Raw genomic sequence first — 15,711 nt, 5'->3', positions numbered from 1 at the left:
GGGGATACTAGCTCTGGACCAAAGCAATTTGGTACAATACTGCCTGAGCTAGTAAGTCTGCCATGAACATGGCTTTCTTTTCAGCCTGTATCTTCAATGGCTGAATCACATGGTCTGCTGTGTTGTGGATACTGTCTGCTGAAACAAGCCTCCTTAAACTTCAATATGTACAGCCCATTTTTCAGTCAATGGAACAACTTGTACCCTTGTGTACATCTTGAAGCACTGTCAAAAATTCTTGGATTAGTTATGGTCTTATCTGTCCTGTATTTAACATCTGCAAGACTTTCTATATTAACTAGTAACCTGTATGATGAGCCCATGTTCCTATGTGTAGGGCCACTGAAGTGTATATGCCTGTTCAGTACATGGTAGGTACCGTGAAAGATTGGGATGTGACCTATTGTCTGAACCTCTTACATAGATCAGTCATGTATCAGTGGTGGGTTTCAGTATACTTCGTGGCAGGAAGGGAGAAAGGGTCAAAAGGGGAATTTCCACATTTGGGAATTTCCAGAGGCCACTGTTTTCTATGGGAGACAAAACCTTTTAAAATGATTCCTAATGAGAATGTGATATTAAACATTTGCTTCTTCTTTCTTTATGAAGCTGGTATCTTGGGTGTGATGTTGACAATAGTTTGAAATAGTGTCTTAAGAAAACAAGATGAAGATAACTGAAAATCTCTTTCTGAAAACTCACACTATTACTAGACACACATTTAAAAATTACTTTTAAACAGAGTAGTTGGCTGTTATCCCTGAGACCACCTTCTTCTGTGGTGTTGTGCCTACTGTTCTGTCTCCCATTGTTTTTGCGAGCTATTGTCATCTGGAGGGAAGCATAAAATTTGGTTGAAGACAGCTGCTATAGACTGTTGAAACAGTTCTATTATAAGCTACTTAAGCCTAAAACTTCCTTACAGTTCTTTGTATTCCAGAAATACAATGGAGTCAGGTTTTGAAGGCTAAATATACTCTTCACTTGTTTATGTAGCAGAGCAGTTACTTTTTCATTTAGGAAATATTTTTTTTTTGCTGACAGAAACATTGTTTTTAATCGTAATTTTTCCTAATATTCTATGTCTAGTGGTTGAGATGCCAGGTATCCTCATTCTAAGGCTACACTAAACATCCAAAAGATGTCAGGATAAGAAGAGTTTACAGCAATCGTTCGAAAACTACCCACATTTTTCTTCCTGTATTTGTGAATAATCCATTGAGGCAGTAGTATGCCCCTAAAATGCTAATTTGGAGTCTGATTCTGCAGACATTTACCATGTGAATAACGTGGTTTGCATGAGTAGTCCCACTGATTACTCTTGTGAAAAAAGTTACTTGTGTGGCCTAATAAGTTTCCAGGCCAAACCCCTACACTTTTGATACTTGAATTAATGGAATTTATATCTAACATGTTTGTTTATTATCTTAATAGTTCCAAAGAGATATCTATGCAGACTTAAAAAAAATATAACAAAAAATCCCCAAAACAAAACCCACCAAAACCCAAACCCTATGAAACCTATTTTTGCTGGAAACTAGCATGGAGGTAAAATGTTACTTTCACAGACTCTAGAACAACTGCAACTTCTAAGTTAGTATCTGAGCTAAACATTGAATGTCCTCCCTCAATACATCCCAAAAAAACAGCCCCCCTGAGCTACATGCTGTACATAGGCTGAAATCTTGAGTTCAAGAAAAGAATGCTGTAAGGGTTGAACATCAAGTTGGTACTTGAAACTGAAAGCTACTATGTTGTATTTTCATGTTTCTTACAATGTATTACTGAATGATGGAGAAGAAAATATTTCAAGAATTAAATGTTTTATTACAGTTCATGCATTTTTTACATTTTTACAATGCACTTCTAAAATAACAAACTGAAGGATTGCCGGTACTTGGTATTTATTGGGGCTCCATCTCCACAAGTACATTAAAACAAGTTCCTAAAACTTAAGATGAATAGAGCTTTTACTTAGCATACTTACAAGTGTTTGACTGAGTAGTACTGAAAGATACTAAAATGTTGTGCATGCTGTGTGTGAACAACTTGAAATTTACATGTGTCACAGCACAGAAGGAAAAGTATGTTTCAACTACATAGTTTCAAGGAAAAGTTTTTTTCAACGTAGTAAACAAGTACTATATGGATTTCCTTTCTGGATATAAATCTACATGTGAAACTGCAGCTTCTGCAGCAAGGGCTTAATTATAACCTCTATATAGGAGTCGATCTTCGTCAAAGATATTAAATAGGATTTAGTAGAATGAAGTGTGGTTTAGTTGTATTGTACATAATACATGGTTAGCTTTATCTGTTTGGGCTCTAACCTAGTCTGATACATGTGGTAAACTATTATGCTATATTAGTGAGTTCTGAAATTATAAAACCAAACCTCACTTATGAGTTACCATGATCTAGGAATATATGGTGCTTTACAGAGCATCTCATCTTAGAAAGGTATGCATAGCAGCATGGACTAAGAAATAAAATGTTCCATCTCTGATGAAAACAAATACAGCTTGTCTGGGACAATATTGCTCACCAGGCCTGGGCATTTATCAAAGGGAATTAGCAGTTGTTTCAAAATAGACTACATGAAATAGTACTGCTCCTTTTGTCTAGTCTAGGAAAGGGCCACACTGTACTATGTGTATGTTCTTTCTTAGGGTGCAGACTTACTGTATCGCTGATGGGATTAAACATGCTTTCCAGAGATTTAAGTAAACCTATGTGCTAACTTTTTGTTATGTATTGGTGTGGCATGAGATTGCAGTTTTATTTCAATTATTTGACTATCTCTATCCATAAAATGTAAATTCCAAGTAGGAAAAAAGTAACTCTTTAAAAAGAGGAATAGCAGGATTTTTGATGATTCTTTAAATGTGAGCTGTGTCAATAAATTAATTCCAGGATAATTAGTTTGTCTGAACTTCCTTCTGGGTTTTGAATCTCCGACAGAATGTAGCCCTTTCAATTGCAGAAAAGGTGTTAAAAGCCCTAGGTTTCACTTCTGAAGAGCTATGCGATCAAAGTTCAAGAGCAGGGGAAAAATGGAAAAATCTGGAAGAAATGCTAAATGTTGCCTATTTTTATGATGTAGTTTTGCAGCTTTAACTGAAACAAAATCTGTTGTTCCCACCCCCAATTTACAGAGACTTAGATGTGAAGTTTAAAGGCTAATGCAGAAGTTTAGAACCCCTGGTGAAAAATGCAACATTAGCAGTGGAGTCAGGAGTTCTAGGAATCATTTGCTTCACTATCGTAGCTAAAAAAGCAGCAAATAAACATCTTGTTGTGCTTGACTATAGGTAGTCTTAATGAAAGGAGCTTTTTTAGTGGTAAGACCTTGTATTATGTATTGTGGAAGTTGTACTGAGGTCTTAGCATGGTTTCTTAGCTTTTTAACTAGAAGTTAGTCTCCAGTTTCTTTTCTTGCTGGATCTTGGTGTTCATTTGATGTGCAAGTTCATTACTGAAGCCTGAGAATTAATTTTTCAGTTGGGGCACATTCAGAACAGTTTCTGGCTATGCAGCCATGAAGGTGTAGGTTGGACTGCCTACAACCTTAGGTACTAGTGCATGTGCTTGTTTTTTAAGGCTACTTGATGTTTTGATTTTCTGCCCCTCAAGCATTGATATTTAATCACCTGTCTGGCTTTGGTCTGAATAGATGAGCATTTGAAGGGTTAATACTTTCACACATGTGTGATAGGTAGTGGAAGAGTTCAGGTAGAGAACATGTTTTTGAACAGCCCTAAAGGGGCTGAACAGTTACTCCTTGTTAATCACATGTGAAAAATCCTTCTCTTAGCTAATCCTACATAGTTTAAGTGCAATGCATAGCACATTCCTTGTTTTAGAACAAGGAGGAGACCATGAAGCCTGCGGTGCTAATCACTTAACAAAGGAATGTGAGACCATCTTATATGAATTGTACTGTGGCACTGTACTGGTATTTATAGTTTAAAAAAAACCCAAAACTGCAGCAATTATTTTGTATTAACAGACTTTTGTCAAAGCAACTTCAAATATCTTCTCTATAAATGCCTGTTAAATCAGAAGTAGACAAAGGATGTCTTTGAAGACAGTATTTAGAAAGACGTAGTGTTCTAAGGGAATTTTAAAAAGCAGATTATGGCTATATTTTGATTGCAGAATACTACAGAATGTTTGGTAAAACTTTTAAGTCCGAGAGCAATGTTCTTTTAAAAACCTTGTGAATGTTGCTATTATTTTTAGTGTATTTTATTCATCTGAGTGTCTTTTCTCATGGGACTCCTTTTATAGGTCTAGAAGTCAAATTGCAGTGAGAAGTCCTGTTTGCTCTTTGCAGACCTTTTTACAAATTCCAGGGCAGGAAGGCTGTTTATTTTTCCCACATCTGTTTTGTGCTCATCCTTTGTGACATTGTTTGCTGGATGCTGTTCTTTCTTGCTTCCTCCTGAAATGGGTAATTTGCACTGTTGCAAAATGTTGAAACCAAGTCTGATTCTATAGAACTGTTGTGTCAATGTTTTTGTTTCAAATAGCATTTTGTGTTTGGAAGCTATTTTAAATTGGTGCTGTAGAACACTGATATTAAACTTAGCTATACATTTCAGTTTTACCTTGTAAAAATCATATATATCTGTTGAAAAGCCAGTTTAATATTTTTTTTTTTAAAAAAAACACAGATTTAATGTTAGATAGCCACAGGTGAAAATTGAGTTGTCGTTACATTTTAAGATAGCATATTTTAAAAGAACATCTAAGATGCTCCTCATTTTAACTGCAGAAGCCATGCTTCTATCTGGAATTTTACAGTTAAACTCCAAAATGTATGAGAGATCTGGCTGCATGGCTGCCACTTCAGTGACTCATACTGTTATATTATCTCATTTACTCTGAAGAGTCTGATTGAAACTTCATCAGAAGAAATGTTTTATTTTCCTTTGTAGTATGTAGTGCATCATGCCGGTTTGTTTTCAATATTAGTCTAGACTAATAATCAAAAAAATGTGGCAAAGTCTCCAGTATTTTTTTGAGACACACCAGCCTTTCAGACTTTAATTTGGCAGGATGCCTGTACAGGTGCTACAGAAAAATGCTTAAGTGAGGCTGACTTACTGTGGTAGATCAGTGCTAGAAAGACAGTTGCAAACCTATCTAGACTATCTGCAGGCCTTTCTTGCCTTTCTAAACAATCTGATCAAACTCTAGCTAAATTCCATCTAATAGATCAACTTCCCCTCCCCTCATTCTTTGCCTTTTATTTTCCCTTGGAAGTTGTCCCAGGTAGTGTCACAGATCATCCTTGCTTCATCTGACATTTGATTCTATGTTACTTTATGGAGCTTTTATTACTTCTGTTTCCTTCTTTGTGGTATACTTTATAGAATAAAATCCAGTGAATTAGCTTCACAGGATTGTGGAGGTTTCAAGAAACCTCTGTGGATTCTCTAGACCCGTGCCACTGACTAATGCAATGTTGATCAGAGCAGGTGGCTGAGGGCTGTTCCCAGTCAGGTTTTGAATGTCTGCAACAATGGAGAATCTCTGAGCAACCTGTTCCACTGTTTGACCACCCTCATAGTCAAAGACTTTTTTATTTTTTACTTTTATGTTGTCTTAGACTTTTTAATGCTTAAATGTAATTTCCTGTATTTTGAATTGTGTCCATTGCTTTTTGCCCTTTCACTGTGCATGCCTGAGAAGAGTCTGGTTCAGTCTTCCTTACTTGGGAAGGAAGTGCATTACTTATTTATACACATGATGTATTTATACACATTGAGGTCCCTCTGAGCCTTCTCCTCCCTAGGCAAAACAGTCCAGCTCTTTCAGAATCTCTTGCTGTGACAGGTGCTTCAATCTGTCTGCTTAATCATCTTCATGGCCCTTCTCTGGACTTGCTTCAGTATGTCCGTGTCTCTCTTGTAGTGGGGAGTCCAGCAATGGGCACTGCTGTCCAGATGTCTCACTAGTACTGAGTAGAGGGGAAGAATCATCTGCCTTGACCACCTGACAACACTTTTCCTAATACAGCTTAGGATGCTGTTGGCCTTTGCTGCAAGGGTACATTGCTGGCTACAGTTTAATTTCTTGTTTACCAGGACCCCAGGCTTTTCCCTGTAAAGCTGATTTCCAGCTGGTTGTTCTCCAGTGTGTGCTGGTGCATGGAGTTATTCCTCCCCAGGTGCAAGACTTTGCACTCTCCTTTTGTTGAGATTCATGGAGTTCCTTTTTGACCAGTTCTGCAAGCCTGCCCAGGTTCCTCCAACTGGCAGTGCGCACACCTGGTGCATCAGTCATTCCTTCCAGTTTTGTACCATCTTCAAACATGCTGAGAGTGCACTCTCTCCCATCTTTCAGGGTGTGGACGAAGATGTTGAACAGCAGTGGCTCCAGTACTGACCCCTGGGGTACACCACTAGTGACTGTTCTACAGCTGGACTTTGTGCCATTGATTACAGCCCTTTGAACTTCAGAAAACGTTCGGTCCACTCCACTGTCTGCTTATGTAGCCTGTACTTTATCAGTTTGTCTATGAGGACAACTGTTATGAGTGACAGTGTCAGGAGCTTTATGGAAGTCAGCACAAACACAATCCACTGCTGCCTTCTCATCTGCCAATTCCTTATTCACTGTAGGAGGCTATAAGCCCGGTCAGGCATGATTTTCTCAGTTGTAAATCCATGCTGACTACTCCCAGTCATCATCTTGTCCTTCCTGTGTCTAGAAATAGCTTCTGTTTTGCTCTGTTACCTTCCCAGGCATTGAGGTGAGTCTGTCCAACCTGTAGTCACCTGGCTTTTGCTGCTCTTACACTTTTTTTTTTTTAGTGCCATAGGCAGAATTAGTGAGAGTAATGACAAGCTATTTATAAAATTATCCTTGCTGTTGAAACAGTAAGGAATACAGAATTTTCCAGGAAACAACAGCCTTTTTTTTGTTGTTGTTTTTGTGCTAAGAAAAAAAGCCACAACTCAACTAAACAAAGAGCCTGTCCTAGCTCTGCTTATATTGGAAAAATTCTTAAAAGAGGCAAAGTGAGTATAGATGCCCAATTCTCTGTGCAAAATAGCGTTCTGCATAATGTATGGAGAATTGTTTGGGGTAGGGGAGGAATGTGGTAATGGTGGACTTGCCATCAACCCTGTGTGAAAAGAAAATGGAGAACGGAAAATATGTTAGGGTTCAAGTAGTATCTAGTACAATGTAGTACTATAGTTTGCAAAGTAACTTTTGCCACTACCTACACAAGAAACTGAGTTTGCAGTAGTGTCTGTTCTGCTTCCTTTCAGAAAATTGTTGTACTAAACCAAATACCTAATCAGTATTTGAGATTAAATTGAAAATAACTTAGGTATCTTTCTTAGCTAGTCACTATTTAGCCTAGAAAATGGAGCCTTCATTAAATGATTCTTGACTTCAGGAAAATTTTGACTTAGGCACCCAAATGCTGTCAGATGAGCCCTGAACTTTTCAGATTCCAATTTTTATTCATGTGGTCAGTAAACTTGATATTGCTAGGTTTAATAAGATTATGAATATTTTGACTAGAGATGAGAAGGTCTTTGCAGAGAATTCTTAATGGAAAAACTGGCACGGTCTTTTGCTTAGCTCTTAGTTCTTGGGCTGCCTTCTCACTTGATGACATGTTCATGCAATTCACATTCACAGTCAGCAGTTGCCAGATGTGTTGAAGTTCCATAGATTGTGGCTTGGACACATGGATGGCATGGATGCAAATGTTCTCTGCCTCTGGCAGATGTTACTTCCCTACAAAAAATGTGTTGCTATAAGGCTTGCTGCCTTTGCAGACGTAACCCTATGTTGAGCTTTTATGTAAAAATTCTCTGGTGAGGACATAGGCATCATTTATTCTGATGTCTATTATTCTGACCCTGTATATCTAGGGTCAGGTTTTTAGGACTTAATGGTTAAACCAGTCCATGGAGATGATTTGGGTTCTGTGTACTGTTTTTTTGTTTTAAGATACTTGGATAATTTTGTAGGTTTATTCTGTACTTCCAGAGCTCATAAAGCCTGAATTGATACTAGACCTTCCCAGCAGATGCATATCGCTGTAACCTATTGGAACTACTTGAGGAGCATGGTGGGCTTATTCGTCATGAGTAGAAAGTGCTGTTACATGAACACACAATGGTTTCAGTGACATGTCCTTTCATTTAGAATTAAATTTAATGAAAAAATGTGTATCTTTAATGTTTATGAATATTTTTCAAATGAACTTCAGTGAAAAGATATTACATGGTATTTTTAGATGGGTTTGATAGTAATGTCTTTGCTGACAAACAGTAAGTGTAGATGTGCTCCTTTGAAGAGTATGATTTCTAAGCTATACAGTACTGTGTGTTACTGTGTGCAGATAGTGTATTTACTTCTTTCAGCTAACTTTGAAGGAAGAATGAAAAATAATAACTTCTGCTATTGTTAACTTTGTGTGAGTTGGAAGTGTTCTGTCCTTCCTAAAGTGGTAGAATAAGATGCATCTGTGCTTTGTATATAGAGTGTTGGAAGGCACTCAGTCTCTATGCACCCAATGGGATAGGCTGTTTCTAATTAAAGACTGCAGCTGATTTATAATTTACTTGGCACAGCTCTTAACTTCAGTCAGTTCTCAAGTTATTTTTGAGGACTTCTGTTATTTTAGGGGGGCTATGGCTAGAATTGCATCAACTTGAACTAAAACCCACTGAAAGAGATTACTTTGGGGGACAAAATTGCAGCCTTCCAGTACCTGTGAGGTGGTTATCAAAAAGTTCAAGCCAGGGTCATTGCTGTGATGAGACAACCATAAATTGAAATGAGAGGTTATGACTGGATACTGGTTATAAGTGCAAAACTTCTTCACAGTGAGGACAGTCAAGCACTGGAACAACTCAGCTGCCAAGAGAGGCTGTGAGTCTCATGCAGCTTCTCTGTATGTAGTTGATTACAATGGGATCAGAAGCAAGTTACAGTGAAGGCTGTAACAAGCCTGGGACATATAGATCAGCTTGTGAATTATAGCAATTGCAGATCATTACATTATAGACAGTGTAATGAAGCTGGGTTTTTCCTTCTCCCTTCTTCTGCCATGCATGATTGATACTGAATCACAGTTACTGTGGCATGAAAACTTGGGACAGACATCAGAATGAATGGGTGGCATGGCCAGGCTTCAGTGGGTTAAGGATAACTGTCCCTGGGAGTGTAATGTGCTCTCTCCACCGTTTACCTCTAACTCATGTCATCCTCTACATATCCTCTGGCTGCATGCAGAAGACTAGTAAAACCCAGACATGCGCCCATTTTGGCAAAGCTAGCTTGTTCTCTAGAACCAGAAACTCAAAGCCAATTTTTTTTGCTTACCTTACTGTTGTCTGCTTCACAGTAACCTATTGCTTGTCTGTACCTACTTTTTATCTGCCTGTTGGTATTGATCTTTCTTTAAAAAGTATTTTCACCTGCCTGTCTGCCAAAGATTTTCCTTCTTTGTCCTTAAATTGATCCTTCTGATTATTCCTTCCATCGTGTCCCTTCAAAGATGCTTTTCTAGTCTTTACTGTGTTTAGAAGACAGAGCTCTGGGAGCTTTAAGCTGAAGTATTTTAAATACTTTGTGTACTTCAGGTAGTATATGGACTTTGATTAAATTAATCGTGAAGAGCTCAAGAATTTACCTGTACCAGTCTGTCAGTTTGCCCAATCTCTTCCTAAAGACACATTCAGTAACAGAAAAAAGCTACATCTATTTTATCTGCAACTGTGCCTCAGGTTTGTTAAAATGAAAGAATTATGTGATGTTGGACCCCCATCCATTTATTTCTGGCCACTACCAAGGAACTTAACAGTCCAAGGTATTGCAATGTTAGAAGAGATTCTCCAGTACTTTTTCTGTTGTACCACTAATCTCTACCTTTGTTTGAGAGAAACAAATATTTCTATCTCAGTGGGGAAACTGAACAGTAGCAGTATGGAACATCTCATCACTGTTTCCTCATTGCTTCAATTTGAACTTCATGCCAGCTCTGGGAGAGCAGCTCAGTTGACGCAACTGAAATTTCTGATGTCCCAGGGAAAACACTGCCTGCTAGGTAGCTGTGTCAACACACATTGAAAGAAAATGTGGAGGAATTTTTCTGGTGGTTTTTACTCTACAGTAGCTTTCCTTCTTTGAAATCTATAGTTACGGATTCTGTGATCCATCTCTGCTTACCTCAAGTTTCAGCTCTGGGGAGAAAGGAGATCATGCCTTATTGTTCCTGTTATGTCTGTATGTTCTGGATAAGTAATGCTGTTTCAGACAAAATTAAGCATGAGATCACCTGAAAAAGTAGAAATATTGGAGAACCTTGTATACTAGTGGCATTTTTAAAAAGATTGTCTTTTCTGGACTCCTTGTGTGGCTGTCTCAAAGATTGAAAACTCTTCATAGTGACTGTTGAACTGAAAACTGTGTGCTGTGACATTAGTCTGTGTATTCCAGATTTGTCCTGCATCCTTTTTCACAATCTTGTGTGATTTCATAGCATTTTTTTAAAAAACAGAACTGTTATAATCTTGAAAAATATAATTTCAGTGAAGTCCATTTCATAAAATCGTGTAGGAAACTGAGGAATAACAAATTGACCCCTTTGAAAGCATCTGTTATGATTTGTTAGATGTAAAGCGTAGATGAAGCCTCTTTCTGAAGTATGATAAAGGACATATTTCCTATTATTGCCTCTGTGAAAATTAGTAAGGGTTGATATTCTTAGGCACGGGTGATAAGGAATGGCCAGATATTTGGTAGAGAAATCTTAGTTCTAAAAAACTCCAATGAGTGGGATGAAATTATTCAAAGTAGATGCTACAAAATACAGGATTCATGAAAGATCAGCAATTTAACTTGTGCATTCCCTCAATTCCCTTAGTGCTCAAAGAACAAATGTTTTAATTTTGTGAAACGCAAGTAACAATGTAGGTTGAAACACTAATTCTAAGTGCTGAGATGGCTTAGTAGAAACTGTTGAGTCATGAGGGTAGTGCTAGTTATTAAGTCAATTCATGAACTTCATTTATTGTCTATAACTTTGATTTTAAAGTCTGTACAGCAGCACATGCATCAGTATGTTAACAGTATACTCAATTGTGTGGGCCATGTGAGCTACAGGTGTTACAGAAACTCCTGAGCTAAGGAGTTAACTGCTTGTATGCAAAGTTTAGGTACTATCACAAGTATTTTGCCTGTGAAATATTGTAAAGGGACGGTAAGTGTGCCCATGTAAGCCTGTTGCATTTAGTGAAAGGCAGTCTGCCTGAAGAACTTTGTCAGTTGTCATTGTACTATAGTGTCTTTCCTTGTATTATACAGGACTTCTACAAAAATACAGATACTAAGTTATTTCATTCCCCCTGCAGTTACAGCTCACCATTATTGTCTAGCATCTGAACCTAACAGAGTCCTTAAATACCAACAGAAATTTTGGTCTTGAGTAGCTTCTGACTAGAGACTAACTTCCCAAAGTCTTTACCCTGCACGCTTACTCTTTAAGTATGAAAAATTTATTTAGCAAAGGAAAGGGATGTATCAATTTTCTTTCTCTTTTTATTTAACCATTTATTAAGATTTGATGTCTAAGGATTCCATGTTTAAATTATTCTCTTCTGATCACAAATGTAACTTTGAAACAATTTTCTTCCTACTGCTTCAGATTTGTGGTCTTAGTATATACTTCTATACATAAGTTTATTAAAGGTAAGAAAATGTCTGTTTTTAAATGACCTTCTTTTGAAAATGCAGTAGGTCCACAAACACTGAAATCTATCACTTTCTTGTTTTTATGTAGGTAAGGTTTTCTTTTTAAGCAATGTTCAAACCAGGTGTTTTGCACTAGTCATTAACTTCTTTATAGCTCTTTCTTTTATATTGAAAACTTTCTTTCTACTGGTTTTGAAATGTCTTTTAAGATCACAATTCAGATTTCTCATTGCTGGATTAAACATTTTTTTTCCTATTTCTTATTAAACTGCATCTTCACTCATATCATTTATCCTATTACTGTAGTCCATCCTTTTTAGGATCTCTTTCTTTTACTGTAAATTCTTTTGATCTTCTAAACGTGTGATTTAAATGTCTTTTGCTTAAAATTAGGATTCTTGGTGCTTGACTAACAAAAAGGAACCTGACATTAAAACTGGAGAATTATGGATATCTAGATTTCAAAAAGCTGACTGTTTGCTTATGGTTTGAGATGTGGGAGCAAAGCTGTGCGTACATAAGAATATTTCTTGGATTATTTTGCTTTCATCAGTAGTCACATTGAGCTTTAAGGAAGCAATAACTAAGTGTACTAAACCATAGAGGTATGTAAAACTAAAACTGGATCTTGAGTGTCTGTGTATCTAAGTGGGATTTATGGAAAAACCTTTAAATTGGAAAGACCTTTAGAGGGAACACTGTTTATGAAAAATGAGCCCTGAAAGGCTAAACAGTCTTATTCGTTTGAATTCACCCCTAAGACTAACAAGCTAGAAATTCTGAAGCTTTATAAAATTCTAAAATTTAACTTTGCAAAACTGCTGTCCAATAGCTTTTTTTCACCTTCTGGCATGTCTTATTAGCAGTCTACTGATGTATGTAATGTAACCACTGTAAAGGATAAAATAAATTTCACAAAATACTGTGCAGTCTGGTCTACAGGAATGTCTTGAATTATTATATTGAGAAGCACTGCATTAGAAACTGGGACTTGGGATAAGGATGATGGGACAAAACAGTATTTTCAGTATGTTGCTTTGCTTGAATGGCAGATGGCATGTGTGGTGCGTTGCTTAAAAACAACCAAAAACTTGTTTTGAGCTTGAACTCTTGACTGTACGCTCTACGGCAGTTACTTCTACACATTAGAAAGAATGATCTGCATTGTATGTTTAAAAAAAGATCATGAAGATGCAATATATTTATCTTGCTCAGTTGCCTATGGCTATAATAGGGTGGACTTTGAACTTGTCACCTTAAACTAAGCAGTTTTGACTCTGGTCAGCATGTTCAGTGAGAAACTTCCATAGACAAATAGGCTCCTTCCAGATTCCAGTCACAATTTTTCTTTTGTACTGTCTTATTTACAGCTGTTTGTATGGTGTGTGTTTTTTTTTTTTTTTATTTAACTTCCTTCTGATGTACCTTTGCAACTATAAGAGAAAAAAAAAACATAGGCAAGAAAACCTCTGTAATGCCAAAAATAAATTGGGACTTTTTGATTTTTCTGCCTTTTATTTGATGAGGGTTTCTGTAACAGGTTCCTTTTTGTTTTTTTACTTAAATAGGTTATAAAGGATCTTTAGATACATTACCTCATTACTTAACTAAGTGTATGCTTTTGATACATGTTCCCTTAGACATTTTGTGACCATGAAAAGATTCATCTGCTTTGTTATGCTAAGAGGAACACAGAGCTGGTGGGGAATTGAAGTTACACTGACCTCGTATTTTTAGTTCTCTGGTTGTTTATGAAGGAGAGAGTCCTGACTTAGTGATTGATTCACATTACAGAGATTCAAAATCTTTCATAAAATAGGTAATGTGGTCTGTGGGGGAAACCAGAAAATGTAATTAGTCCATGGTAAATTTACTGTTGGACCATGTCTCCGCTAATGGACCAGCTTTGCATAACCTTTCTGGTCTTAAAAATCAGCTTGTTACAGCACTGGGATGCCTGCTCAAAGTGGTTGTATTGCATTGGTGCAGCACTTGTAATTTAACACAACTTTTTCTTTTTGTTTCTGAAGGCGCCTAAACAGAAATAACCTCCAGTTGCTTTCTGAACTGCTCTTTCTGGGGACGCCGAAGTTATACAGGCTGTAAGTAGGCATGACTCACTACTATTCTGGAAAATTTGGATTTGGTCTGTGGTTCTTTCTTACCTTAGTTTTTTTGTCTTTTGCCTCAAACAGGGCTAAAATGTGTCTGGGAACACTGATGTTTTAAGATGAGTGCTTTGATTGTTTTGCAAGATTTTTTTTATCTAGGTTAGGTACTGATAGTTGTATGGAACAAAATATTGTTTCATTCATTGCCACTTCTGTAATGAAGTTTTATTGAAAGAATACTTTGGTTTTCCTTTTTTCTGCTTGTTTTTTTGGCTTTTGTGTTAAAAGAAATAAAAAATGCCTGTGCAGATTCTGACCAGAGATAATGCACTGTATAAGCACTTTGGTTTTGTGATACTCTGTTTTTTGTGGCTGTACACACTTGACCAGAAAAAAATTATAGCATTGGTGAATGGTAGGTCTGTGGAGATGGCTGTCCTATGTCCCCTCACAAAGATGACAAAGGTAGTAACTTAAGCTCTGGGAATAAAAAAATGCAATGTTTTACCTTAAATAAAAACTATATCGAATTGCTTAATGAATTTTTGTTTTGATTGTATTCTTTGGTTTGATAAAGTTTTGTTCTTGGCACTATTTTTAAGTTAATGTTTTGACCCGCTGGGCCTTTTTAAGAATCCACTTATCTCTCTTGCAGTAAAAACGCGGAATGAAATTTAGAAACTATTTATGTGTTTATGTATATGATCAATTATTGTAACAAAATAAAATTTAAGATACCTTTAAGTTACATTATGGAAAGGATACAACATGACATGCTTAAGTAGGCTTTGAAAAGTTTGTACAAATTCAGCCCTGTCTTAATTAGATACACATTTGACACATTTCTTTAGGCTTCAGGTGAGATTTCTGCTGTTGATATTGCTGATTTTGTTGAGTTTCACCTCTTGTGTGCTTGGTAAAAAGAGAGTCAAGGTGAGGTTCCTCTAATTTGTTTCCATTTTAGTATATGGAAATATTCTTGAGAAGAAATGGTGTAATAAAGCTTTTATTTTTAGGAGTTGATTTCTGTTCTAATATTGTAAAATAATAGTTTTTTCCTTATAGTAATATTAAAATGAAAAATGGAAAATTATTATTACTGTAAACATTTAGTTCTGTGTATTTTTCTTTCCTTTGCTTTGGATGTGTGCTTTGTTTCCAGAAATTCCCTGTAGATGCAATGAGTTGTTAAATTACTAGCCCAGAAAGCTCTTGAAGGCTTTTGTTCAGACGAACAAAAATATTTTACTTGCTATAATAATATATTCAAACATAGTTTTATGTATTAACAATTGAGTCATTTTTATAATTTCTATCAGCCGTGATAAAGATATTACTTCCGTCAGGAAGGAAAATGAAAGGGATTTATGATCATTTTATTATTCTACCTATAGTGTAATGGTTGTCATCTAAATTCATATAAAATAGAAATGAGCCATAATTTGGAGGCAAAAAATGGATGCATACTTCAGGCAAAATCATACTTGAATATATTTAATTCAGAATTGTGCAGTTGATAGATGCTAGTCTTAAATCTACAATGTCCTTTGACATAAAGCACACAAGTGCTCCTAGCGTATATGGTGGAAAGTAAGAGATCACTGGCTTCACAGTATTAAATTTCCTCTGCCTAAGGGTTATTGTTGATCAGACCATGAAAGTGAATGTCTGGTTATAATGTATTCATGTTCAAAAGAAAATATGTACTATACTGAAAATCTACAGTTGCGTAACAGTAAATTCATAATTAAAAATGTCAGGCCAACAAAGGGATTGATGCTAGTTAAATGTTTGTGGTCAGTTTTCAGATTATATGCAGCTTGATCACTATGAAAAGTATAAAATGATTTGGTTTTCTACATTTATCATTGTA

The 15,711-nt window shown here is 36.4% G+C and overlaps 1 protein-coding gene across 13 annotated transcripts in view; it reads left to right on the top strand.

The window, feature by feature from the left end:
* SLIT2 (slit guidance ligand 2) overlaps window positions 1–15,711 on the top strand; it is a 266,328-nt gene that overhangs the window by 8,879 nt on the left and 241,738 nt on the right. For all 13 annotated transcript variants that reach the window (XM_080371347.1, XM_080371341.1, XM_080371340.1 and 10 more), the window contains exon 4: window positions 13,758–13,829. In XM_080371347.1, the coding sequence (XP_080227473.1) occupies window positions 13,758–13,829 (72 nt within the window). The remainder of the gene's footprint in view (window positions 1–13,757; window positions 13,830–15,711) is intronic.

The sequence above is a fragment of the Falco punctatus genome, assembly GCF_963210335.1.
Source record: "Falco punctatus genome assembly, chromosome: 1".
In the NCBI taxonomy this organism is placed as follows: Eukaryota; Metazoa; Chordata; class Aves; order Falconiformes; family Falconidae; genus Falco; species Falco punctatus.
This window is presented reverse-complemented; position numbering and strand designations above follow the sequence as displayed.